General features: G+C 44.8%; 1 protein-coding gene across 3 annotated transcripts; it reads right to left on the bottom strand.

Annotated features, from left to right (window-relative positions):
* Nucleotides 1-5,207: 5,207 nt before the first annotated feature.
* Nucleotides 5,208-25,684, bottom strand: FBXO22 (F-box protein 22). Of its 3 annotated transcripts, none has more exons than XM_069765525.1 (7): nucleotides 25,498-25,684; nucleotides 18,336-18,474; nucleotides 17,431-17,518; nucleotides 16,693-16,788; nucleotides 15,187-15,351; nucleotides 14,171-14,336; nucleotides 5,208-5,832 (listed from the first exon to the last, which is right to left on the bottom strand). In XM_069765525.1, exons 1-7 carry the CDS (start codon nucleotides 25,653-25,655, stop codon nucleotides 5,421-5,423), a joined length of 1,224 nt encoding a protein of 407 aa, XP_069621626.1. In that variant the 5' UTR covers nucleotides 25,656-25,684; the 3' UTR covers nucleotides 5,208-5,420. The 3 variants fall into 3 exon arrangements, with proteins under 3 accessions (XP_069621626.1, XP_069621627.1, XP_069621628.1); XM_069765526.1 differs by lacking the exon at nucleotides 25,498-25,684 and adding an exon at nucleotides 20,483-21,374 and having other exon boundaries at nucleotides 18,336-20,417; XM_069765527.1 differs by lacking the exon at nucleotides 25,498-25,684 and adding an exon at nucleotides 18,755-20,559 and having other exon boundaries at nucleotides 18,336-18,711.
* Nucleotides 25,685-27,432: the final 1,748 nt, after the last annotated feature.

Here is a 27,432-nt window from a genome sequence, read left to right as displayed (position 1 = left end):
AGATACTATTGATTTTACCATGCCATGTAACAGAAAACGGGAAAAAAATTCCAAGTGTGATGAAATTGCAAAAAAAGTGCAATCTCACACTTGTTTTTTGTTTGGCTTTTTTGCTAGGTTCACTAAATGCTAAAACTAACCTGCCATTATGATTCTCCAGGTCATTACGAGTTCATAGACACCAAACATGTCTAGGTTATTTTTTATCTAAGTGGTAAAAAAAAAATTCCAAATTTTGCTAAAAAAAAAAAAAAAAAAAAATGCGCGATTTTCCGATACCCGTAGCGTCTCCAAATTTCGTGATCTGGGTACAGGTGAGGACTTATTTTTTGCGTGCCGAGCTGGCGTTTTTAATGATACCATTTTGGTGTAGATACGTTCTTTTGATCGCCCATTATTGCATTTTAATGCAATGTCGCGGCGACCAAAAAAACGTTATTTTGGCGTTTTGATTTTTTTTCTCGCTACGTCATTTAGCGGTCAGGTTAATCCTTTGTTTTTATTGATAGATCGGGCGATTCTGAATGCGGCGATACCAAATATGTGTATGTTTGACTTTTTTTAATTGTTTTATTTTGATTGGGGCGAAAGGGGGGTGATTTGAACTTTTATATATTTTTTTCATATTTTTAATCACTTTTTTTTTTTTATTTTGGCATGCTTCAATAGCCTCCATAGGAGGCTAGAAGCATGCATAACTCGATCGGCTCTGCTACATAGAGGTGAAGTACAGATCACCTCTATGTAGCAGAAATGCAAGGTTGCTTTGAACGCCGACCACAGGGTGGCGCTCAAAGCAATCGGCCATCAACAACCATAGAGGTCTCAAGGAGACCTCTGGTTGTTATGGCGATGCACTGCTGACCCCCGATCATGTGACGGGGGTCCGCAGTGCGAGCACTTCCGGCCGCGCGGCCGGGAGCGCTAGTTAAATGCCGCTGTCAGCGCTTGACGGCGGTATTTAACTAGTTAATGGGCGCGGGCGGATCGCGATTCCGCTCGCGCTCATTGCGCGCACATGTCAGCTGTACAAAACAGCTGACATGTCGCGGCTTTGAGGTGGGCTCACCGCCGGAGCCCACCTCAAAGCAGGGGATCTGCCAGCTGACGTACTATTCCGTCAGCTGGCAGAAAGGGGTTAAAGTGGTGAAAAAAAATCCAAACTTTGGTTAAAAAAAAAAAAGCACCATTTTCTGAGACCTGTATGATATGGGGCTGGGTGAGAGCTTATTTTTTGCGCTCCAAGCTAACATTTTTATTGACACCATTTTGATGTGTATACAATATTTTGATCGCCTGTTATTGCATTTTTTGCAATGTAGCGACCAAAAAAACGTAATTCTGGCGGTTTGAATTTTTTTCTCGTTACGTCGTTTAGCAATCAGGTTCTTTATATTTTGATAGATCGGGCGATTCTGAACGCGGCGGTACCAAATATGGTATATTTGATTTTTTTTTATTTTTTTTTTTGAAGGTGGTGATTTGAACCATTTTTTATTTTTTTTTAATATTTTTAAAACTTTTTTTTCTTACTTTTTTCATGCTTCAATGGGAGTGGAGACGTGTACATATTCATTACCTTAATGAGCGATACCACGTGACCGCTGAGGAGAGGAGAGCTGCCGGGACAACAGAGATACAGGGACGTGCAGCGACCGCGCAAGGAGGGTGAGCATGATGTCACAACCGCCGGCTCCTGCCGCTGTTCCGCCGCCAGCTTTCTGGCAACGACTTGTGTATAAGCCGAGGGGGGCGTTTTCAGCACAAAAAAATGTGCTGAAAATCTCAGCTTATACACGAGTATATATGGTACTAAAATGTTATCAGTAAAAATTTCAGCTCAGGGAGCAAAAAAAATATGCCCTCACACAACCCCAGATCCCGAAAAATGAAAACGTTAAGTCTTGTAAAATGGCGACACAAGCACATTTAAAAAAAAATAAAAAAAAAAAAAAAAAATATATATATATATATATATATATATATATATATATATATATATATATATATATATATATATACACACACAGTACAGACCAAAAGTTTAAACACACCTCATTTAAAGATTTTTCTGTATTTTCATGACTATGAAAATTGTAAATTCACACTGAAGGCATCAAAACTATGAATTAACACATGTGGAATTATATACTTAACAAAAAAGTGTGAAACAACTGAAAATATGTCTTATATTCTAGGTTCTTCAAAGTAGCCAGCTTTTGCTTTGATGACTGCTTTGCCCACTCTTGGCATTCTCTTGATGAGCTTCAAGAGGTTGTCACCGGAAATGGGCTTCCAACAATCTTGAAGGAGTTCCCAAAGATGCTTAGCACTTGTTGGCCCTTTTGCCTTCACTCTGCGGTCCAGCTCACCCCCAAACCATCTTGATTGGGTTCAGGTCTGGTGACTGTGGAGGCCAGGTCATCTGGCGTAGCATCCCATCACTCTCCTTCTTGGTCAAATAACCCTTACACAGCCTGGAGGTGCGTTTGGGGTCATTGTCCTGTTAAAAAATAAATGATGGTCCAACTAAACGCAAACTGGATGGAATAGCATGCCGCTGCAAGATGCTGTGGTAGCCATGCTGGTTCAGTATGCCTTCAATTTTGAATAAATCCCCAACAGTGTCACCAGCAAAGCACCATCACTACTCCTCCTCCATGCTTCACGGTGGGAACCAGGGACGTAGTGTCCATCCGTTCACCTTTTCTGCGTCGCACAAAGACACGGTGGTTGGAACCAAAGATCTCAAATTTGGACTTATCAGACCAAAGCACAGATTTCCACTGGTCTAATGTCCATTGCTTGTGTTCTTTAGCCCAAACAAGTCTCTTCTGCTTGTTGCCTGTCCTTAGCAGTGGTTTCCTAGCAGCTATTTTACCATGAAGGCCTGCTGCACAAAGTCTCCTCTTAACAGTTGTTGTAGAGATGTGCCTGCTGCTAAAACTCTGTGGCATTGACCTGGTCTCTAATCTGAGCTGCGATTTCTGAGGCTGGTGACTCGGATAAACTTATCCTCAGAAGCAGAGGTGACTCTTGGTCTTGCCTTTCCTGGGGCGGTCCTCATGTGAGCCAGTTTCTTTGTAGCGCTTGATGGTTTTTTGCAACTGCTCTTGGGGACACTTTCAAAGTTTTCCCAATTTTTGGACTGATTGACTTTCATTTCTTAAAGTAATGATGGCCACTCTTTTTTCTTTACTTAGAATTTGTATTATGGAAAGAAAAAAGCAGCTAACAGTCTATTCAGTAGCACTATCAGCTGTGCACCCACCAGACTTCTGCTCAACACAACTGATGGTCCCAACCCCATTTATAAAGCAAAAAATCCCACTTATTAAAGGGACTGTCACCTGAATTTGGAGGGAACATCTTGCCTTGCGCAGGCGTGTAGTATGGAGGACAGAGAATGAACTTCAATCCAATATTACAGCCAGCATGCAGCCAGCAGGTAAGGAAAGGGTGAATCAAACACCCGAAAACCCCGCCTCTATAGCTGAAAATTGTTCCCTCCAAATTCAGGTGACAGAGTCCCTTTAAACCTGACAGGGCACACCTGTGAAGTGAAAATCATTCCCGCTGACTACCCCTTGAAGCTCGTCAAGAGAATGCCAAGAGTGTGCAAAGCAGTCATCAAAGCAAAAGGTGGCTACTTTGAACAACCTAGAATATAAGACATTATCAGTTGTCACACTTTTTTGTAAAGTATATAATTCCACATGTTAATTCATAGTTTTAATGCCTTCAGTGTGAACTTACAATTTTCATAGTCATGAAAATACAAATCTTCAAATGAGGTGTGTCCAAACTTTTGGTGTGTGTGTATATATATATATATATATATATATATATATATATATATACACACACACACACACACACTGTATATAATGGAATTGCACTTCTTTTTTTTTTTAAATTTCAACACACTTGGAACTTCCTGCTTTCCAGTGCATCACATGATAAAATGAATGGTGTCATTCAGAAGTCCAATGGAGACAGAAAAAAAAAATGTGGCTCTTGGAGTAACGAGAGGAAAAAGTGAAAGCGCAAAAGTGGAAAATTGCAAGGTCATGAAGGGGACCAGACTATTTTTCAATTTTGCACTTTTGTTTTTTCCTGATCTTCTTCGAAGAGCCATAGCGTTCTTATTTTTTTCATTGACATATCTCTGAGAGCTTGTGTTTTTGTGCAGAATGAGTTTGTAGTTTTTAATGACATCATTCATTTCATCATAGAATGTACTGGAAAGTGGGAAATAAAAATCCAGTTGGGAAAAAAATGCAATTCTGCCATTGTTTTTAATGATCATTTGTATGGAAAAATGACCTTCAGAAATTATCTAGGTCCGTGCAATTACGGCAATAACAAAATTTTGACGCAAGTTTCACATTCGGGTGCAAAAAAAAATAAAGTTTCAGACGTTAGAAAAATATAAATAAAATATGCTTTGTGCAACCTTTTTCTGAGACTTGTAATGTTTTTACATCTCCATTCCTTCTTTTTTTTGTGTGGTGTGCTGACTGTTTCATAGATACCAGTTTGGGGTAGAAACACAGTTTTGATCATTTAATGTATTTTTTTTTTTTAAGGAAGGTGTCAGGAATTGAAAAGCCGCAATTCTGACGCTTCAATTTTTTCTCTTGAATTTCATATTGTGATATATTTAACGTTTTTGGGGGCGGCGATAAAATGTAAATTCTTTATTTTTAAAAAGGGGAGATTTGAATATTATATTTTTCTATGCTTTTTAACTTTTTACCTTGTTTCTTAGTTCCCGTAGTGGATGTAAGCATGTGGTTGTTTGATTGCTTCTTCCACATAGCGCAATCTATAGTGAAAATGGAGGTTTCTCCATTTACAAACTGACATCGGCATCTAAACGTTTCACAGTAGCGATTGGAGCTTAGATTTGGACTCTGCTGTTAGAGACCGATACCGGCTAAGTAGCTCAGCCGTGTATGGAGGGGGCTCAGTTCTCGTACCTCAGTGAGGACGTATAGGTATGTCCTTTTGCGAAAAGGGGTTAATGTTTGTGAAATAGCCTGAGTTACTAATAGTTTAATCATTTTTCTTTTGTACAAGTTAAGTTTTTTGCTATATTGCACAGTTCTTATATAATAATCTGCAATATTCCATAGCAGATGACATTTGGATTCTCCTAGCGCTGCGCACACACTCTGGGCCCCTCCATATTGATGGCAGCATCATTTTAAGAAATCAAAAGACACAAAATCTTTATTAAAGCCAAATAAAAGAGGCGAGATTACATTTTTACAAAGATTTTTTTTCCATTTTGAGGCAGTATTACATAATGTGACAATGACTAGTTTAACGTTTCCGGCAGGAATTGTACAGAGCGCTGACATTTTAGTTTTTTTTTTACAGATTTCGGTATTTATGAGTGATCAATGCAGGAAGCATTACTTGGTGTGTCCAAAATGAATAATGGCCATCACTGTGGTGTATCCATGTAACAGATTGTCCTTTTGACCATTACACTCTCGCAGTGTAAAATTACCACTAACCACACGGTCACAACCAATCTCGCCATTGCCAAAAAAGCCAAACAGAGGCACATTGGGAAAGTGTTTCCGAAATGAGTCCGCCTCGATATTTTTCTTCTTGTAATGCTGCTCTCCTCGGCCAACACAGGCAAACATAAGCCCCAAACTATTTTCCTCGGGAATGTTTGCGGCCTTTAGACGCTGCATGGCAGAGTCTGCGGTCTTTTCATCATACACATTCTTGTCTAGAAGAACAGTGGCTCCCTGAATCTGTGGTCCACTCAGCGCCAGTCCAACTACACCAATGCAATCTGTACCTTGAGTCTTCCTGCAAGGCAAAAGGGAGAAATGGTCAAATGTCACAACATGGAGTCCTTATTTGCGTCATCACAAGAAATTAAAAGGGATGTCCACATCTCGGACAACCCTTCTAAATCCATATTTTGATCGCAGTAAAATAAAGACACCTATACCTGCCTTCAATACCGGTGCCGTTCCATCACTGTCGGCACTGGCTCCCCCAGGGATTGCGATCCCTGAGGCCGATCAGCATAGGCTTCACTCTCCCCGCCTTCGGACAAATCGCATACATCTGGAGGAATTGAGACCTGCTGCTCTTTTACTATGAGATGTATGTGATACATCCATATGTGGGGAGACTGAATCAGTCACTGATTGGCTGCAGGAATTGCTTGACATAACACTGCCACGCGATCCCCGGTAGAGCCAGTGCCGACAGCGCTGGAACGGTGCAGGCACTGGAGGTGGGTATAAATATTATTATTTTATAAGGGGGAAACATGCGAAAGTGATGATAATGTGTGCAAACTGTAAAGTGCTGCAGAATATGTTGGCGCTATAGAAAAATAAAGATTATTATTATTATTATATAGAGAAGGGATCGTTTGAGTGGTTGGCAAACCTTTTAATGAAAACTAATGAATTGACTGCATACAACAGTTTTTGATTGTTTGCTATAGGCATCCTTCCAGTTTATTTAATGCATGAAGTACCCCTCCATTCACTTGCGACAAGCATGGAAACAAGAATGCAAGAGCTTAAAAATAGTGGCGAACTAAAACAAAGCAAATTAAAAAGTGGTGCATCCTTATTATTCATACTGTAATAAAGATCTATTTATTAAAACCTCTAAACCTCTTTTACCCCATCTCTGTAAGTTTTCATTTTTTAACTTCATCTTCTCTTCCTCCCAAAAACTTTTTTTTATTTTCCCATGGACATAGCCGTTGAGAACTTGTTTTTACTACAGGATGAGCTGTAGGTCTGAATGACACCAATTCATTTTACCACATAATGTACTGGAAATGGGTGGAAAAAAAAATAAAAATGAAATGGTGAAAAAAATGCCATTCTGCCATTGTCTTTACTGTGATCACTGTATGCTTAAAATGATCCTCCATGTCGGTACGCTTACGGCAATACCGAACTTGCAGAGGATTATTTAAAATTTAAGTTGTGAAGAAATTCCAGACGTTTGTATAAAAAAACAAATAATAATTTGAGTTTATTTCTAAAAATATCGGAAATATTAACTTTTTTTCAAAATTTGAGTTGTTATACACTTAAATCATAGTCATTCCACACAAAATAGTTCAGAGATCTGAAGTCACTCAGTGATTGCACACTTTAAGCAAAATACAGGACAACCCCTTTCACGGAGACCATTTTGTGTTTTTACCCCCTTCTTCCAAGAGCCATAACTTTTTTATTTTTCTGTTCACATAAGCCGTGTGAGGGCTTCCTTTTTTGCAGGATAAGTTGTACTTTTGAATGACACCATTCATATTATTATGTGATGCACTGAAAAGCAGTAAAAAATACAAAGGGTGTTGAAATCGCAAAAAAAAAAAAGTGCAATTTCACAATTTTTTTTTTTTTTTTACTATGTTCACTATGCGGTAAAATTGACCTGGCAATATGATTATACAGATACCAAACATGTATAATTTCTCTTTTTTTCATTTAAGTGGTGAAATTTTTTGGGGGGAAAACAAAAAACAAAAAAATTTTGCTTCTGTCACCATTTTCCAAGAACCGTAACGCTTTCAGTTAAGAGCTGACGTTTTAACTGATACATTTTGGGATAGATATGATGTTGCGGCAACAAAAACACTAATTTTGGCGTTTCAATTTGTTTTTCGTTATGCCGCTTACTGATCTAATTAATTTATTCTATATTTTGAGAGATCGGACTTTTATGAATGCAGCGATATCAAATATGAGTATTTAAATTTTTTTATTTTAAATGGAGTAAAAAAAGAAGGTTTTGAACTTGTGATTTTATATTTTTTCATATTTTTAAATTTTTACTGCATTCATTAGTCCCCTTAGGGGACCTGAAGCTGCGATCGCCTGATCGTTTGTGCTATACATAGTGGAAATCACGATCTCCTTTCTCAGGAGGATTGTAATGACAGGCACAGAGGTCTTCAGCAGACCCTCAGCTGTCATGGCAACCCATCAAGGGTTGTAGTGACGTGGGACAGTTTTGTACAGTAGCTCATGATGTTCTTGATACGGCGTTTAATATTTTTGCATATAAAGTTTATTGGACTTTTTTTTCTCTTATTCCCACTATGAGACTTTGAATGGTCCGATACCTATAAAATGTGTATATTACGCTTATGTTACCGGGTAATAGACCTGTCAGTGTTACACTGACAGATGGCCTGTTGGACACAGTATATAGCAGGATCTTACAGGCCACTGTACCAGACAGCCACAGGGATCATGGCTTGACCATTGGCGTCTCACAATGGAGTCGCAAGAGTGTTCACACATTCAGCCCTTTATGTATACCTGCTGCTGGATCCATCACTGTGGCATACATGTATGATGCTTTTAGGGCACTCCTTGCCCGCTGTGGCATACATATATGGCAGATGTCCGGGACGGGTTCATCCTTTGAATACAATTTTACAATTTATATATAAAATATTACCTACTTAGAAAGCTGAGTACATTTGGATCAATTACCCTCCCTAACCCTTATTATAAAGCTTAATGCACAGATCTGCCGGTTACGAGAAGAGACAGCTGACAGACGCATCCTTAAAGTGAATCTGTCACCACCTTTATCTATGAGGGAGCAATAAGATAATGTCAGACTGGCCGATCTGAGTGCTCCGTCTGTTATGCCTGCCCCACCACTTCGTCAGTAGCAGTGCTCTTCAGATCAGGAGTCCCTGGTATTGGCATTAATGAGCTAGTGGCTAGCCCTGCCCTCTAGCCATTGATTGACAGCTTACTCCCTAAGAACAATACGAGCTTGTGTACGGATTTTCTCAGACGATTACTATCCATGGTTTTCACAGATAGAACTCATACTTATGGTATTCTATGGAGCTGTGCATGTCTGCTTTTTTTCCCTCCAACAGTTTGGTAGTTGGAAAAAATTGGAGGTCGTGTCAGATCAAAATCGGCATTGCAAGTCTTTAAGTCTGAGAAAGAAAAAAATCTGTACGGTCAGATTTTCACGGACTGACAGAATGGAGAAGGTGGACACACTTTTTATTATTATTTCTGTCAAAGTCAGAGAAAAACTGATGACACTGATCAAATTCTGACAAGAGTAATCAGACAGTTTTTCTCGGATGTGGAGGAAACAGTGGTGTGACCCTACCCTAACTTTAGAAAAGCGGTCAGTCAGCATATAGAGCGCAGGGGTAGACCTCAGCTCATGAATACCAAGCGACTAAACTACATCAAACGTAGATATAACAGACACAGCACTGTCATCAGCGTATCGGTCACCCTGAGGGAGGACAGCACAGTGTGAGGACAGATTCACAGTAACAGTATAGTTGAGCTCTTGTACAGAAATAGTTGGCTTTATAAACTTTACAAAAGAGAGATCAGATCAAGCGCTGTGCGGATAGTATGCCAAAAGGAAAGCTGGGGGTTTTATTTGTGGAATTTGCAAAGCGGTGAATGAGGTAAGTGGTTAGACAGTATCACTATAAAATAAGTAGAATATTAAAATTTGAGAGTCCTCATTGGTTGAAACCGCATAATGGCTAACTGAATAGATGATAAGAAGGTACTAAAATAATCCTTGTGCGTATTAGCGACCCATATACAATGTGTTAGTTAGGGGAATTCCCCTATGTCTATACCTGTATGGCTGAAGAGTAGAATAATAATAATCTTTATTTTTTAATAATAATCTTTATTTTTATATAGCGCTAACATATTCCGCAGCGCTTTACAGTTTGCACACATCATCATCGCTGTCCCCGTTGGGGCTCACAATCTAAATTCCCTATCAGTATGTCTTTGGAATGTGGGAGGAAACCGGAGTGCCCGGAGGAAACCCACGCAAACACAGAGAGAACATACAAACTCTTTGCAGATGTTGTCCAGGGTGGGATTAGAACCCAGGACCCCAGCGCTGCAAGGCTGCAGTGCTATCCACTGAGCCACCGTGCTGCCCAGTAGAATTATGAAGGAATGATAAAAATCAAAAGTGCTGAGCATTTCATCCCCTCACCCCGAAGCGCGTTTTGCCTCTAGTCATCAATCCTTAATAAATCTACGCTTCAGCCACGCAGCCTATGTCTTGTTGTTCACAGCACTGATGTAGCCTTGAGATGATTTTTGTGACCTAATGAGTGGTATAACTACCTATTTATATGTAGTACATGGGTTGTAGACAACAGTCATGGTGAGTAAATACTTTGGGCACTACACCCTGTTCCAAATTATTATGCAAATTATATTTTTCTCGGATTATCCTAAATGGTCGGTGCAAATGACAGTCAGTCTAATAAAAGTCATCATCCGTTAGAGTATACATCGAATTTTATTGAAGAAAGATCCCAATGATAACAGTATAATATCCAAAATGAATAAAAACTCAAAAATGCACGGTTCCAAATTATTAGGCACAGCAGAATTTCTATACATTTGATATGTTTTAAAGAACTGAAAATGCTCATTTGTGGAATTTGCAGCATTAGGAGGTCACATTCACCAAACAAAAAAGCTATTTAACTCCAAAACCTCCGAAAAGGCCAAGTTACATGTTAACATAGGAACCCTTCTTTGATATCACCTTCACAATTCTTGCATCCATTGAACTTGTGAGTTTTTGGAGAGTTTCTGCTTGTATTTCTTTGCATGAAGTCAGAATCGCCTCCCAGAGCTGCTGTTTTGATGTGAACTGCCTCCCACCCTCATAGATCTTTTGTTGATGATACTCCAAAGGTTCTCTATAGCGTTGAGGTCAGGGGAAGATGGTGGCCACACCATGAGTTTATCTCCTTTTATGCCCATAGCAGCCAATGACTCAGAGGTATTATTAGGCAGCATGAGATGGTGCATTGTCATGCATGAAGATGATTTTGCTCCTGAAGGCACGTTTCTGCTTTTTATACCATGGAAGAAAGTTGTCAGTCAGAAACTCTATATACTTTACAGAGGTCATTTTCACGCCTTCAGGAAACTTAAAGGGCCCCACCAGCTGTTTCCCCGTGATTCTGGCCCAAAACATGACTCCTCCACCTCCTTGCTGACATCGCAGCCTTGTTGGGACATGGTGGCCATCCACCAACCATCCACTACTGGACCATCCAGGGTTGCTCGACACTCATCAGTAAACAAGACTTTGAAAATGAGTCTTCATGTATGTCTGGGCCCACTGCAACCATTTCTGCTTGTGAACACTGTTTAGGGGTGGCCGAATAGTAGGTTTATGCACCACAGCAAGCCTTTGAAAGATGCTACACCTGGAGGTTCGAGGGACTCCAGAGGCACCAGCAGCTTCAAATAACTGTCTGCTGCTTTGTAATGGTATTTTGGCAGCTCCTCTCTTAATCCAATGAATTTGTCTGGCAGAAACCTTCCTCATTATGCCTTTACCTGCATGAACTCTGCTTGTGTTCTGTTTCAGTCACAAATCTCTTCACAGTATGATGATCACTTAAGTTTTCGTGAAGTATCTAATGTTTTCATACCTTGTCCAAGGCACTGCACTATTTAACGCTTTTCAGCAGCACAGAGATCCTTTTTATTTCCCATATTGCTTGAAACCTGTGGCCTGCTTAATAATGTGGATAATTTTTAAGTAGTTTTCCTTTAATTAGAATCACCAGGAAACTAATTATCATGTGTTTAAGATTGATTTCAGTGATCCATTGAGCCCTGAGACACAATACCATCCACGGGTTTATTTGAAAAACAAAACAATTACATCTTTGACACTTAAATCCAATTTGCATAATAATTTGAAACATGGTGTAGATCTAGGAGTGTAATGCTAAGTGACACTATCTCTTCCCATCTCTGTTGAAAAGCAGTAGTGGGTGTCATGTCCTTTAACATCCGATCTGTACTATTGATCATGTCTAGCTATGTATTATAAGTGTATTTGCCTATGTATTGTTTTGTAATTTAATAAAATTTTACATATTTGTATGGCCGAGTACACCAATTTTTTGGTACTGCCTTCAGCCATACAGGCATAGACACAGGGGAATACATCTAGTTGACACCATGTATATGGGTCTTTAATACGCACTAGGGTTATTTTGGTACTTTATGCTATACTTGCATCTATCTATTTGATGTCAGTATATTTATATCTTTGTAATACTGTTATTGATATGGATCTGATGCATTGCATTTGTTAGGTTTATTCAGACCACAGACCATTTGGGGGTATCATAACCCTGGGCCAGACCTCAATCAGAGGTCAATAAAACACATATAAAATTCCTGAAGGAGCATTGCACGGCGAATAAGCCTTGACAAGCCAGAGCTGGTATGTCACTCTCCGTAAGGAGAAACGTTGCCCCTTAGACCCCAGTCCAGAGCCTCTAACCTAGCCAAATCAGTTCTCATGCTTCGCACTGACGAGGGCCAACAGCCTAAAACACTGTGTCTGCGAATTGAGATACTGATTTGGCTTTTATCCTAAGTCATATTGCACGACTCGTTAAAGGGTTGATTGTGACCTGTAGGATCGCTACTTCCAACAGGTGGCGCTATAGAGTTCAAGTCCTCTTTCTCTCTGAAAAGGCAATTTGCATATAAAATTTCTCAGTGGAGCATTGCATTGAACTGTTCTAATATTTACATCCACAACTGTTTATCACTTCACATCACTTTTCTTATCTATTGCATTATTCCTGTGTCCCGTTGTGTATAAATATGTGACTCTTCAGATTGTGTGTTATTCTATGACTGATGAAGAGACTGAAGTAGTCCGGAAAGCTTCTATTTGTTACCATCTTTTTGTTGCCATTATCAGGGATCAACCACTGAGGACTCTCAAATGTTATCAATTTTCTATCTTCTGGTATTCACGGTACAAAGATACCGTATATACTCGAGTATAAGCTGAGATTTTCATCCCATTTTTTTTAGGCTGAAAGTGCCCCTCTCGGCTTATACTCGAGTCATTGTCCCATGGGGTCAGCGGGGGAGATGGAGCTGCTGCTGTCAAATCATACTCACCTGCTCCCCGTGTGTGTCTGCATGTCCCTGCTTCTCCAGCGCCCACAGCTCTTCCTGTGTTCAGCGGTCACGTGGTAACGCTCATTAAAGTAATGAATATGGACGCGACTCCACTCCCTTTGGGGTGGAGCGCATATTCATTACTTTAATGAGCGGTACCATGTGACCGCTGAACACAGGAAGCATCAGAGAAGCAGGGACATGTAAACCGCGCCAGGAGGGTGAGTGTAACGGGGAAGGGTGAGCCATGCAATGTTCACCTGTCCCCGTTCCACCGCCGCGCTGTGTCTACTGCGTCCTCTGGCTGTGACGTTCAGGTCAGAGGGCGTGATGACGTGTTCAGTGTGCACGCCCTCTGCCTGAACAGTCACTGCAGAGAGACGGAAGATGGAGCGGCACGCAGCGGTGGAACGGGGACAGGTGAATATCGCAAGTGCCGGTGTCCCAGCCTGCTCAGGACAAGAGGTGAGTATGACTTTTTTTTTATCGCAGCAGCAGCATATGGGGCAAATGTTTCTATGGACCATCTTATGGGGCCATAATCAACCTTTGTGCACCATTGTATGGGGCATAATATTCTATGGAGCATCTTTAGGGGCCATAATCAACCTTTATGCAGCACTGTATGGGGCATAATGTTCTATGGAGCATCTTATGGGGCCATAATCAACCTTTGTGCAGCATTATATGGGGCATATTTTATTATGGAGCATCTTATGGGGCCCATCAAACTTTATGGAGCATTATATGGGGCACATTTTACTATGGAGTATCTTATGGGGCCCATCATGAACTGTATGGAGCATTATATGGGGCATATTTTTGTATGGAGCATCTTATGGGGCCCACCATGAACTTTATGGAGCATTATATGAGGCTCCTGATTAAATATGGATATTCAAAAAAACACAGCCTACGGATGTCTCAATTAATTTTACTTTTATTGGTGTCTATTTTTATTTTTTAAATTTACCAGTAGCTGCTCATTTTCCACCCTAGGCTTATACTCGAGTCATTAAGTTTTTCCATTTTTTTGTGGCAAAATTAGGGGTCTCGGCTTATACTCGGGTCGGCTTATACTAGAGTATATGTGGTATATATTTTTCCTGCAGAAAATATGTAGTACAATGTATTTATGTTTTCGAAGGTGAAACTTCTAGCTGTAACTCAGATCTGAAAACTATACTTACGCCTGGGAAGAGAATGACACCAGGTATTCCACGTGCCCACCAGCAATGATAATACTTTTCTCATTTAGAGGATTAAGAACTTGATTTAAGAAACGTGTTGCTCCATGCCTCCATGTGTTGTATCCAAAGATCAGAACCACACGCAGATCTGGGTTATTTTTAAGGCCTGGAAATAAAACAAAAAAACAAACATTGAAGGGGTATTCTCAGCTCGAAGATCCTATCCCATTAGGTAGTAATGTGGGGGGAGATGAAGTTTTTATTGATTCCAATTAGGGATAGATATGATATTTTGATTGCTTTTAACAACATTTTTTGCGACGTCGCGGCAACAAAAAAAACAAAAACAACGCAACCCACAATTTTGCCATTTTTAAACTTTTTTTTTTTTGGGTCAAGTTAATTATTTTTATATTTTGATACATCTGACTGTATACTTTTTTTGATGTAAACTATCACATGTAATTTCATGCCCTTGTGCTGTTTCCAGCAATCTTGTGCCATCTGGTGGTTCTTTTTCCCGTGTTATATTTGTGTCATGATGCAAACAATAAAATATACATTTTTTTCAAATAATGAAGTGTGTATCATATATATAGGTATATAGTGAATAAGTAGATACACGTCTAGTCTTTATCAAGTTTTTGTATGATAACTAAATTATTATTGGAGTTGTATTCCATTTTTTGGGCGAATATTTCTAAAATGGTAAGCGTAGAAAGCTGGGGATAACTGGTGCCGAGGCATGATTCATTTAAATGTTATTGTCAGACAGTGGCATTTTACTGGTTAACAACAGCAATCGGAGCTTTACTTTAATTGCTGCCTTTAAGAGACAGATGTCGGCAATGGAACGCTGCCGACATCTACAACGTACGGAGGGTGCTCAGCTCCGAGCCCCCTCCACCCTTGTGTACCCCAGCCCTGACATACAGGGGAGTCATTTTCTGCTAAGTGGATAAAGTACGATGTGAAGCCTGTTTGTGTATTAACAGTGTATACATAGGAAAACTCACCCGCTTCTTCAAGTATGTTCTCATCAAATACTTTATTGTTCGAGTCCTTGAAGAACTGAAATTTTTGGATCTTTACCCCACTGATTTTTGGAAAGAGAAGTGCAAAGCCAGAGTCCCCATCTTCTAATTCTCTGGGTGGATTACTGGCAGACCCCATGGGTGTCACTAATGTAAAAACAAGCAAATTAATGTAAGTAGCGGGTTAATTCCATGAATAAATGACTCTGTTGAAGTCTACAGGAAGGACTAGGAAGGCTGTGGATGGCAGGACAATACAGGATGGCTCTGTTCTATAGGTATAGGTAATGATATCAGCACCAACCCAGTGTGGCACACCGGGTACACTTCCTAAACCCTCAACAAAAAAATACTAAAAAATAACTAATGCAATGACAAGAAGCACACTTACTGGGAAATCTGAAGACAGAATACATACAAGGATTGCACAGGAAGACAACGAAAGCTCCAGAAGGAACTGACCCACCGGCATCTCCGGCTCAGATGTCAGAGCAATCTGGTGGGCATCCATAGGGAACCTGGCAGCAGATACCAGCTGCCTGAACCACTGCGTCATGTATCAGGCGCTGGCTGTATGAATGCAGCCATTTAAGTATCATTTTGAGCCGCTGAACCAGATGTACTTTAAAGGAACTGGAGACCGAGCCATGCAGGAGACTAGCTGGACAGGAGGGTCCTTGGTGGCTTCTCCTCGACTGCTGCCCTGGATTGACAGGTCTCTACTTGTGAGTAAATGGCAGCGGGCAGAGAGAAGCTGCCAGGGACCCGCCTGCCCGACTAGTCTCCCGGGCGGCTCGGTTCCTGGCAGCTTTTAAAGTACGTTTTGTCCTGAAACGATGAAGCATTTCAAAGTTAAACGTATATGGCTGAAATCATGCAGCCGGCATCTCATACCTGCTGTCATCAACCGGGCAGCATATATCTGCGGTCATATAGCTGATGTGCCAACCAATATTGCACCCAGACCATAGAGATCTCACATTTTATTGTACTCCGGCCATAATACAAAGACCAGAAATAGGATGAAAGAACGGTTAAGGCTACTTTCACACTAGCGTCGGAATCTCCCCGTCGCAATGCGTTGGGAAGAGATTCCGACGCTAGCGTTTAACGCACTGCACAACGGAGGCAGCGGATGCATTTCTCCGGCGCATCCGCTGCCCCATTGTGAGGAGCGGGGAGGTGGGGGCGGAGTTCCGGCCGCGCATGCGCAGTCGGAAAAAGCGGTCCGTCAGGAGCAAAAAACGTTACATGTAGCGTTTTTTGCTCCCGACGGTCCGCCAAAGCACGACGCATCCGTCGCACGACGGATGCGACGTGTGGCAATCCGTCGCAATGCGTCGTCAATACAAGTCTATGGGGAAAAAACGCATCCTGCAAGCACTTTTGCAGGATGCGTTTTTTCTGCAAAACGACGCATTGTGACGGATTGCAGTTAACGCTAGTGTGAAAGTAGCCTAAGCCCAACTATAGCACATGATATATTACCTACAGTCCCCGGCGTGGTAAGTCCCACAATCTCACAGTCCTTCGGCAGCAGTTTCTCCAAGGACAGTGCAGTTTCTAAACCATGTCTCTTTTTTGCTAAAAAAGAAGAACGAATACCAGATGGTAACACGGCATGTGCCCCTTTCAGTGAGGCTCCTTTCAGGGGTCACTTTTCATCCATAGAACTTATATTACACTTTATGCCGCCTTAAAGGGGGTTTCCAGTGTCAGGAGAAAAGCTTGCAGCTGCTCCATGTGACTGCAGAATTGTGACAGTGAGACGAGAGCAGCCGGCCCGTGACCATAGGTACATCAGACACCAGCAGTCGCTGCAGCGCCCCTTTGTGTGGGACCGCGGGGGAATCGTGAGAGTGCGCACACCACACACTGCCATGATTCAGCGACTCCACACTTTTCTTCACAGACCAGAAAACCTCCTGAAACATCCACCATATTTATTATGCGTTTTTGATTGGGAAAATTTGGGTACAGATTTCTGGTGAAAATATCAGCCGACTAATAGGTGGTGTAAAGATGTACTGTCTAAGGTTATGTGCACATGGAGTTTTACAACGAGTTTTTGGAGCAGAACCTGAACGAAAACTCTCCCAATCTCAAACTTTGAATTCCTGCTCCAAAAACTCAGCAAAAAGCCTGTGTGTGCACATTGCCCAAGAATGACAAAATATGGCTGAATCTGCCCCTTGCGTTCTGAGACTCCCCATGGCAGAACGTTACCTTTCTTCGGACCGCAGTGTGCTCCGTGATCATTCAGGGAGTCGGCGTCCGTGAAGTAGAGGAATAGCTCTGGTAATATGTAGACTTTCTGCAGGAGAGAGCAGAGTCGGCTGTCAGAAGAGGGCCATCGTGTGGTTAATGCAGGTATAGCATGTCAGCCATAGACATATTCCACGCACCTTCTGTACGGTAGAGCTGAGCGGATCCATGCGTGCCACCCCTGTCCACGCTCTCTGGCCGTGGCACAAGCTGCACGAATTCCCTTACCCCATAAGAATGGGATCCCGGGCTCGCCTTCTGATTAGCCGGCCTGGCAAGATGATGCCTATCAAATGCCAAGCTGGCGAACCCGGAGGCTCTGGGAATTCCATGGGCAGAGAGCACGGACCAGTAATTTAGTCCATGACAGCTCCTTAGACACACGCTAGGTCCCATCTCCTGACTTCACTGCATAGTGGGGCGCATGGGAATCAGTGACATTCTAGAAAACGTTTCCTGGTCATTGTCACATACAATAAATGCTATGTGCCCTCCCAGTGGGAACATCTGATTGGTTCACAGCCCCCATCAGAGGCCAGCGGGTTATTTAGGAGCCCGTACGGCTGGCAGCCATCTGCACACTTTGGTAACCTGTACACCGGCTGCTGTGCCTACACTGTGCCCACACTGTGCCCAGCCTTCTCCGACACCTCCACGGGCATTGAATGGAGCGGAGGTCGAGCGCCGGCATCTCTGCTCCCTTCCAGATGGGCTGCGGAGCTTAGATCCCAGGTGTCAGGGGCCCATTCTCCTGATTGTGGGGGTCCCAACGACGATCCTCTCACCCATGGATAGGGCAGGAATTAGTATCACGGAAATAACATTCAATTGTTATAAATCCCATTTTAGAAAAAGATTTCTCTAACCTCTATTTCTTCTTTCACAACTTGGACCAAAGGGTGTCCCCCCGAATTCAGCTCTCCGGCCCCCACAGTGGACAGCCATTTCACCCTCTGCCTGGCCTTCAGTTTCCGCCAGGCACAATCCCGCCATAACCGACAAACACTACAAAAGGACACAGAAAACAAAACTTTACAGAAAGCGGTCACCAATAATAACATGGACAATGCAGGAGGCAGCGATAATACAACGTACAGATGTAGCAGAGCTCAAAGTGCGATCTGTCAGTGCACGGCTACTTATCAGTACGGGGTCTCTACAGAGATGTAATGTTAGGTCAAAGGTTGTATAATGCACAGTGGGGGCTTCACGTGACACTCAGCTTTGCTACATCTGTACCACCTATCCAGGTACATGACACTCAGCTTTGCTACATCTGTACCACCTATCCGGGTACATGACACTCAGCTCTGCTACATCTGTACCGCCTGTCCGGGTCCATGACACTCAGCTCTGCTACATCTGTACCATCTGTACTGGTACATGACACTCAGCTCTGCTACATCTGTACCATCTGTACTGGTACATGACACTCAGCTCTGCTACATCTGTACCGCCTGTCCGGGTCAATGACACTCAGCTCTGCTACATCTGTACCGCCTGTCCGGGTCCATGACACTCAGCTCTGCTACATCTGTACCGCCTGTCCGGGTCCATGACACTCAGCTCTGCTACATCTGTACCTTCTGTCCAGGTACATGACACTCAGCTCTGCTACATCTGTACCGTCTGTACTGGTACATGACACTCAGCTCTGCTACATCTGTACCATCTGTCCGGGTCAATGACACTCAGCTCTGCTACATCTGTACCGCCTGTCCGGGTCAATGACACTCAGCTCTGCTACATCTGTACCGCCTGCCCGGGTCCATGACACTCAGCTCTCCTACATCTGTACCGCCTGTCCGGGTCCATGACACTCAGCTCTGCTACATCTGTACCTTCTGTACTGGTACATGACACTCAGCTCTGCTACATCTGTACTGCCTGTCCAGGTACATGACACTCAGCTCTGCTACATCTGTACCGTCTGTACTGGTACATGACACTCAGCTCTGCTACATCTGTACCATCTGTCCGGGTCAATGACACTCAGCTCTGCTACATCTGTACCGCCTGTCCGGGTCCATGACACTCAGCTCTGCTACATCTGTATCTTCTGTACTGGCACATGACACTCAGCTCTGCTACATCTGTACCGCCTCTCCGGGTACATGACACTCAGCTCTGCTACATCTGTTCTGGTACAAGACATAGCTCTGCTACATCTGTACAACCTGTCTGGGTACATGACACTCAGCTCTGCTACATCTGTACCACCTATCCGGGTACATGACACTCAGCTCTGCTACATCTGTACAACCTGTCCAGGTACATGACACTCAGCTCTGCTACATCTGTGCCTCAGCTCTGCTACATCTGCACTGCCTCTGGGTACATGACACTCGGCTCTGCTACATCTGTGCCTCAGCTCTGCTACTTCTGCACTGCCTCTCTGGGTACATGACACTCAGCTCTGCTACATCTCTACTGGTACAAGCAACAGCTCTGCTACATCTGTACAACCTGTCCGGGTGCATGACACTCAGCTCTGCTACATCTGTACCTTCTGTACTGGTACATGACACTCAGCTCTGCTACATCTGTACTGCCTGTCCAGGTACATGACACTCAGCTCTGCTACATCTGTACCGTCTGTACTGGTACATGACACTCAGCTCTGCTACATCTGTACCGCCTGTCCGGGTCAATGACACTCAGCTCTGCTACATCTGTACCGCCTGTCCGGGTCCATGACACTCAGGTCTGCTACATCTGTATCTTCTGTACTGGCACATGACACTCAGCTCTGCTACATCTGTACCGCCCCTCAGGGTACATGACACTCAGCTCTGCTACATCTGTTCTGGTACAAAACATAGCTCTGCTACATCGGTACAACCTGTCTGGGTACATGACACTCAGCTCTGCTACATCTGTGCCTCAGCTCTGCTACATCTGCACTGCCTCTGGGTACATGACACTCATCTCTGCTACTTCTGCACTGCCTCTCTGGGTACATGACACTCGGCTCTGCTACATCTGTGCCTCAGCTCTGCTACTTCTGCACTGCCTCTCTGGGTACATGACACTCAGCTCTGCTACATCTCTACTGGTACAAGCAACAGCTCTGCTACATCTGTACAACCTGTCCAGGTGCATGACACTCAGCTCTGCTACATCTGTACCGCCTGTCCGGGTACATGACACTCAGCTCTGCTACATCTGTACTGGTACAAGACACAGCTCTACTACATCTGTACAACTTGTCCGGGTACATGACACTCATCTCTGCTACATCTGTGCCTCCTCTCCGGGTACATGACACTCAGCTCTGCTACTTCTGCACTGCCTCTCTGTGTACGACACTCAGCTCTGCTACATCTGTGCCTCAGCTCTGCTGCTTCTGCACTGCCTCTCTGGGTACATGACACTCATCTCTGCTACATCTGTACTGGTACAAGACACAGCTCTGCTACATCTGTACAACCTGTCCGAGTACATGACACTCAGCTCTGCTATATCTGTACCGCCTGTCCGGGTACATGACACTCAGCTCTGCTACATCTGTACCGCCTGTCCGGGTACATGACACTCAGCTCTGCTACATCTGTACCACCTGTCCGGATACATGCCACTCAGCTCTGCTACATCTGTACCACCTATCCGGGTACATGACACTCAGCTCTGCTACATCTGTACCACCTGTCCGGGTACATGACACTCAGCTCTGCTACATCTGTACCACCTGTCCGGATACATGACACTCAGCTCTGCTACATCTGTACTGGTACAAGACACAGCTCTGCTACATCTGTACAACCTGTCCGGGTACATGACACTCAGCTCTGCTACATCTGTGCCACCAGTCCGGGTACATGACACTCAGCTCTGCTACATCTGTACAACCTGTCCAGGTACATGACACTCAGCTCTGCTACATCTGTACCACCTGTCCGGGTACATGACACTCAGCTCTGCTACATCTGTACCAACTGTCCGGGTACATGACACTCAGCTCTGCTACATCTGTACAACCTGTCCAGGTACTTGACACTCAGCTCTGCTACATCTGTACAACCTGTCCAGGTACATGACACTCAGCTCTGCTACAACTGTGCCTCCTCTCCGGGTACATGACACTCAGCTCTGCTACTTCTGCACTGCCTCTCTGGGTACATGACACTCAGCTCTGCTACATCTGTAACTTTTGTACTGGTACATGACACTCAGCTCTGCTACATCTGTAACTTTTGTACCGGTACATGACACTCAGCTCTGCTACTGTACCGCCTCTCTGGGTAAATGACACTCAGCTCTGCTACATCTGTGCCACCTGTCCGGATACACGACACTCAGCTCTGCTACATCTGTACCGGTACATGACACTCAGCTCTGCTACATCTGTACCGGTACATGACACTCAGCTCTGCTACATCTGTGCCTCCTCTCCGGGTACATGACACAGCTCTGCTACATCTGTGCCACCTGTCCGGGTACATGACACAGCTCTGCTACATCTGTACCACCTGTCCGGGTACATGACACAGCTCTGCTACATCTGTGCCTCCTCTCCGGGTACATGACACAGCTCTGCTACATCTGTGCCACCTGTCCGGGTACATGACACTCAGCTCTGCTACATCTGTACCGGTAGACACAAAAGAGAATAGTAAAACCAAAAACACTCAGTTTGAAAAAATGTTTGCAGTAATCCGCAAGTGCTAGTAAAAGATGTAAATAACAGGGTATTTGGTTGATACGTTTTTAGCAAAAAATGTATACTAAGCTGCTCTACCAATCTTCACGGTATACCCATATCAGAGCAGTCCTAACTAATGTATGCAATCCCTATCTGATGTATTTAAAAACCTGATCATCTGTATATTACCTGTGTGAACAGGGTTCAGAGAGGAAAAATCCATGTGTGCATACAGGGTAGAACAGCTTTTGTGCAGATAGCCCAAGAGGAGTGGTGGGACTCCCCAGTCTTGTAGACACAAGAGAACAATTATGGAAACAGGAACACATGGGCTACTTGCAAAAAACGTATCAACCAAATACCCTGTTTTTTACATCTTTTACTAGCACTTGCGGATTACTGCAACATTTTTTCAAACTGAGTGTTCTACCCTGTATGCACACATGGATTTCTTGGTGGTGTGTGAACATGATCATACAGACTTGTTCACTGTGCAAGTAGCCCATGTGTTCCTGTTTCTACATCTGTACCGGTACATGACACTCAGCTCTGCTACATCTGTGCCTCCTCTCCGGGTACACGACACTCAGCTCTGCTACATCTGTGCCTCCTCTCCGGGTACACGACACTCAGCTCTGCTACATCTGTGCCTCCTCTCCGGGTACATGACACTCAGCTCTGCTACATCTGTGCCTCCTCTCCGGGTACACGACACTCAGCTCTGCTACATCTGTGCCTCCTCTCCGGGTACACGACACTCAGCTCTGCTACATCTGTGCCTCCTCTCCGGGTACATGACACTCAGCTCTGCTACATCTGTGCCTCCTCTCCGGGTACATGACACAGCTCTGCTACATCTGTGCCTCCTCTCCGGGTACATGACACTCAGCTCTGCTACATCTGTGCCTCCTCTCCGGGTACATGACACTCAGCTCTGCTACATCTGTGCCTCCTCTCCGGGTACACGACACTCAGCTCTGCTACATCTGTGCCTCCTCTCCGGGTACACGACACTCAGCTCTGCTACATCTGTGCCTCCTCTCCGGGTACACGACACTCAGCTCTGCTACATCTGTGCCTCCTCTCCGGGTACACGACACTCAGCTCTGCTACATCTGTGCCTCCTCTCCGGGTACATGACACTCAGCTCTGCTACATCTGTGCCTCCTCTCCGGGTACATGACACAGCTCTGCTACATCTGTGCCTCCTCTCCGGGTACACGACACTCAGCTCTGCTACATCTGTGCCTCCTCTCCGGGTACACGACACTCAGCTCTGCTACATCTGTGCCTCCTCTCCGGGTACATGACACTCAGCTCTGCTACATCTGTGCCTCCTCTCCGGGTACATGACACTCAGCTCTGCTACATCTGTGCCTCCTCTCCGGGTACACGACACTCAGCTCTGCTACATCTGTGCCTCCTCTCCGGGTACACGACACTCAGCTCTGCTACATCTGTGCCTCCTCTCCGGGTACACGACACTCAGCTCTGCTACATCTGTGCCTCCTCTCCGGGTACATGACACTCAGCTCTGCTACATCTGTGCCTCCTCTCCGGGTACATGACACAGCTCTGCTACATCTGTGCCTCCTCTCCGGGTACACGACACTCAGCTCTGCTACATCTGTGCCTCCTCTCCGGGTACACGACACTCAGCTCTGCTACATCTGTGCCTCCTCTCCGGGTACATGACACTCAGCTCTGCTACATCTGTGCCTCCTCTCCGGGTACATGACACTCAGCTCTGCTACATCTGTGCCTCCTCTCCGGGTACACGACACTCAGCTCTGCTACATCTGTGCCTCCTCTCCGGGTACACGACACTCAGCTCTGCTACATCTGTGCCTCCTCTCCGGGTACACGACACTCAGCTCTGCTACATCTGTGCCTCCTCTCCGGCTACATGACACAGCTCTGCTACATCTGTGCCTCCTCTCCGGGTACATGACACTCAGCTCTGCTACATCTGTGCCTCCTCTCCGGGTACATGACACTCAGCTCTGCTACATCTGTGCCTCCTCTCCGGGTACACGACACTCAGCTCTGCTACATCTGTGCCTCCTCTCCGGGTACATGACACTCAGCTCTGCTACATCTGTGCCTCCTCTCCGGGTACATGACACTCAGCTCTGCTACATCTGTGCCTCCTCTCCGGGTACATGACACTCAGCTCTGCTACATCTGTGCCTCCTCTCCGGGTACACGACACTCAGCTCTGCTACATCTGTGCCTCCTCTCCGGGTACATGACACTCAGCTCTGCTACATCTGTGCCTCCTCTCCGGGTACATGACACAGCTCTGCTACATCTGTGCCTCCTCTCCGGGTACACGACACTCAGCTCTGCTACATCTGTGCCTCCTCTCCGGGTACACGACACTCAGCTCTGCTACATCTGTGCCTCCTCTCCGGGTACACGACACTCAGCTCTGCTACATCTGTGCCTCCTCTCCGGGTACATGACACTCAGCTCTGCTACATCTGTGCCTCCTCTCCGGGTACATGACACTCAGCTCTGCTACATCTGTGCCTCCTCTCCGGGTACACGACACTCAGCTCTGCTACATCTGTGCCTCCTCTCCGGGTACACGACACTCAGCTCTGCTACATCTGTGCCTCCTCTCCGGGTACACGACACTCAGCTCTGCTACATCTGTGCCTCCTCTCCGGGTACATGACACTCAGCTCTGCTACATCTGTGCCTCCTCTCCGGGTACATGACACAGCTCTGCTACATCTGTGCCTCCTCTCCGGGTACACGACACTCAGCTCTGCTACATCTGTGCCTCCTCTCCGGGTACACGACACTCAGCTCTGCTACATCTGTGCCTCCTCTCCGGGTACATGACACTCAGCTCTGCTACATCTGTGCCTCCTCTCCGGGTACATGACACTCAGCTCTGCTACATCTGTGCCTCCTCTCCGGGTACACGACACTCAGCTCTGCTACATCTGTGCCTCCTCTCCGGGTACACGACACTCAGCTCTGCTACATCTGTGCCTCCTCTCCGGGTACACGACACTCAGCTCTGCTACATCTGTGCCTCCTCTCTGGGTACACGACACTCAGCTCTGCTACATCTGTGCCTCCTCTCCGGCTACATGACACAGCTCTGCTACATCTGTGCCTCCTCTCCGGGTACATGACACTCAGCTCTGCTACATCTGTGCCTCCTCTCCGGGTACACGACACTCAGCTCTGCTACATCTGTGCCTCCTCTCCGGGTACATGACACTCAGCTCTGCTACATCTGTGCCTCCTCTCCGGGTACACGACAGTGCTGCTCACAGGACACACAGACATCACAGAAGGTTCTATGGGCCCCTGAGGAGCAGGTGCACGCTGGGCTCTGTAGTCCCCGTAGGCTCGGGAGAAGCACACACCAGGCTGCCCGCAGCAGGACTTTGCTCGGTAGGAAGCTCATCACTCGCTCCACCACCTCCGCCAGGGTGCTGAGCACGTGCTGGTCCAGGCTGCCGAGGGCTTTGGGCCCGTTACTCTCCAGCGCTTCCCCAGACGGATCCATTTCCATTGCAGACATTGTCTCAGAACAAAAGCGCCAGCTTCCGCCGGAACAAGCTCGGCGTCATGGAGTCTCACTGCTGCCATGGAAACGACGCACGACGCGCCTGGAGCCGGCTGCTCCGCCATTTTTTTTTGGAGAAACTTATGCGCTTCGAGATGTGCTTACTGCGCATGCGGATGCCAATGATCGGGGCCGCTGTGTGGGCCCTATTATTTAACCTGTTCGCCACCAGACAGCGTCTTCTCGCAGCACGTCCAGGCCGCACATCTCCGACTATTGGATCTGCCGGGTATAAGCGGTGCACGAAGGAGAAAATCAGCGCCGGAATCCGCCTCTGTTCCGAGGAATGTGCTATTATTTCTCTGCAGGATCTGCGCCTTTTAACCCCTTCTGACAATATTTTTGCCCTTTTTTTTGGTTTCTCACTTTCGCGGACGCACGAGGCTTTGTTTTATGTGATAATTCAGTGCTGTTTTTGGTACATGTCATTTACTGTAATTTTCAGTGTAGTCACAACGTGAATCTAGAAAAAAAAAGCGGTTCTGATTTTTGTGTAATAAAATGTACCTTATATAAAAGTTAGTAGATGTTTCTTGCGGTGGAGACTGTACTTTTTCCCATTCTCGTTGCAGAGGTTTATGTGTAGATAGTCCGATATAAATCGTCCCGTAACGGATCATCACCGATTCCCGGGAACGTTTGTTTTCAGTGTAAGGTCCCATACACATTAGACTAATGGCGGGTGAACTATCGCGATATTGTCAGGTTCAGCCGAGCATCTGACCTGTAGGGGGCGCCGGACGATTGCTAGGGCAGATACTTATCTGCATGGCTGATTTCAGACTAGAGATTGCTCCGTTCTCCCAAAGATAAGCCTCACGCACAGGTGTCGTATCGTAGAGAACACGGTTGGACAACCTCTGGCAAAAATTATGGAATCACCAACTTGGAGGATGGTCATTAATGTGTTTCATTTTGTAGAAAAAAAAGCAGATCACAGACATGGCACAAAACTAACGTCATTTCAAATGGCAACTTTCTGGCTTTAAGAAACACTAAAAGAAATCAAGAACAAAAAATGTGGTAGTCAGTAATGGTTACTTTTTTTAACCAAGCATAGGGGAAAAAATTATGGAATCACTCAATTCTGAGGAAAAAATTATGCAATCATGAAAAACAAAAAAAACTCTCCAACACATCACTAGTATTTTGTTGCATTGTTGCAGCACCTCTGGCTTCTATAACAGCTTGCAGTCTCTGAGTGATGGACTTATTGAGTGTCACACAGAACTCTTCATCAATCTGGCTCCAGCTTTCTCTGATTGCTGTTGCCAGATCAGCTTTGCAGGTTGAAGCCTCGTCATGGACCATGTTCTTCAACTTCCAAAGATTTTCAATTGGATTGAGATCAGGACTATTTGCAGTCCATAACATTGACCTTATGTGTCTTTTTTCAAGGAATGTTTTCAGTTTTTGCTCAATGGCCGGATGCATTATCATCTTGAAAAATGATTTCATCATCCCCAAACATCCTTTCAATTGATGGGATAAGAAAAGTGTCCAAAATATCAACATAAACTTGTGCATTTATTGAAGACTAGCTGAAGAGCCCGGCGTTGCCTGGGCATAGTAAATATCTGTGGTTAGTTATAGCACGTCACTTCTCTTATTTTCCCATCACGCCTCTCATTTTCCCATTCACATCTTTAATTTTCCCCCTCACATCTCTCATTTTCTCCCTCACACCTCTCATTTTCCCCCTCACTCCTCTCATTCCCGCCTAACACTTGTC

The sequence above is a fragment of the Ranitomeya imitator genome, chromosome 4 (assembly GCF_032444005.1).
Source record: "Ranitomeya imitator isolate aRanImi1 chromosome 4, aRanImi1.pri, whole genome shotgun sequence".
Lineage (NCBI taxonomy): Eukaryota > Metazoa > Chordata > Amphibia > Anura > Dendrobatidae > Ranitomeya > Ranitomeya imitator.
The sequence above is the reverse complement of the archived record's forward strand: the minus strand, read 5'-3'. Positions and strand labels throughout refer to the sequence as shown.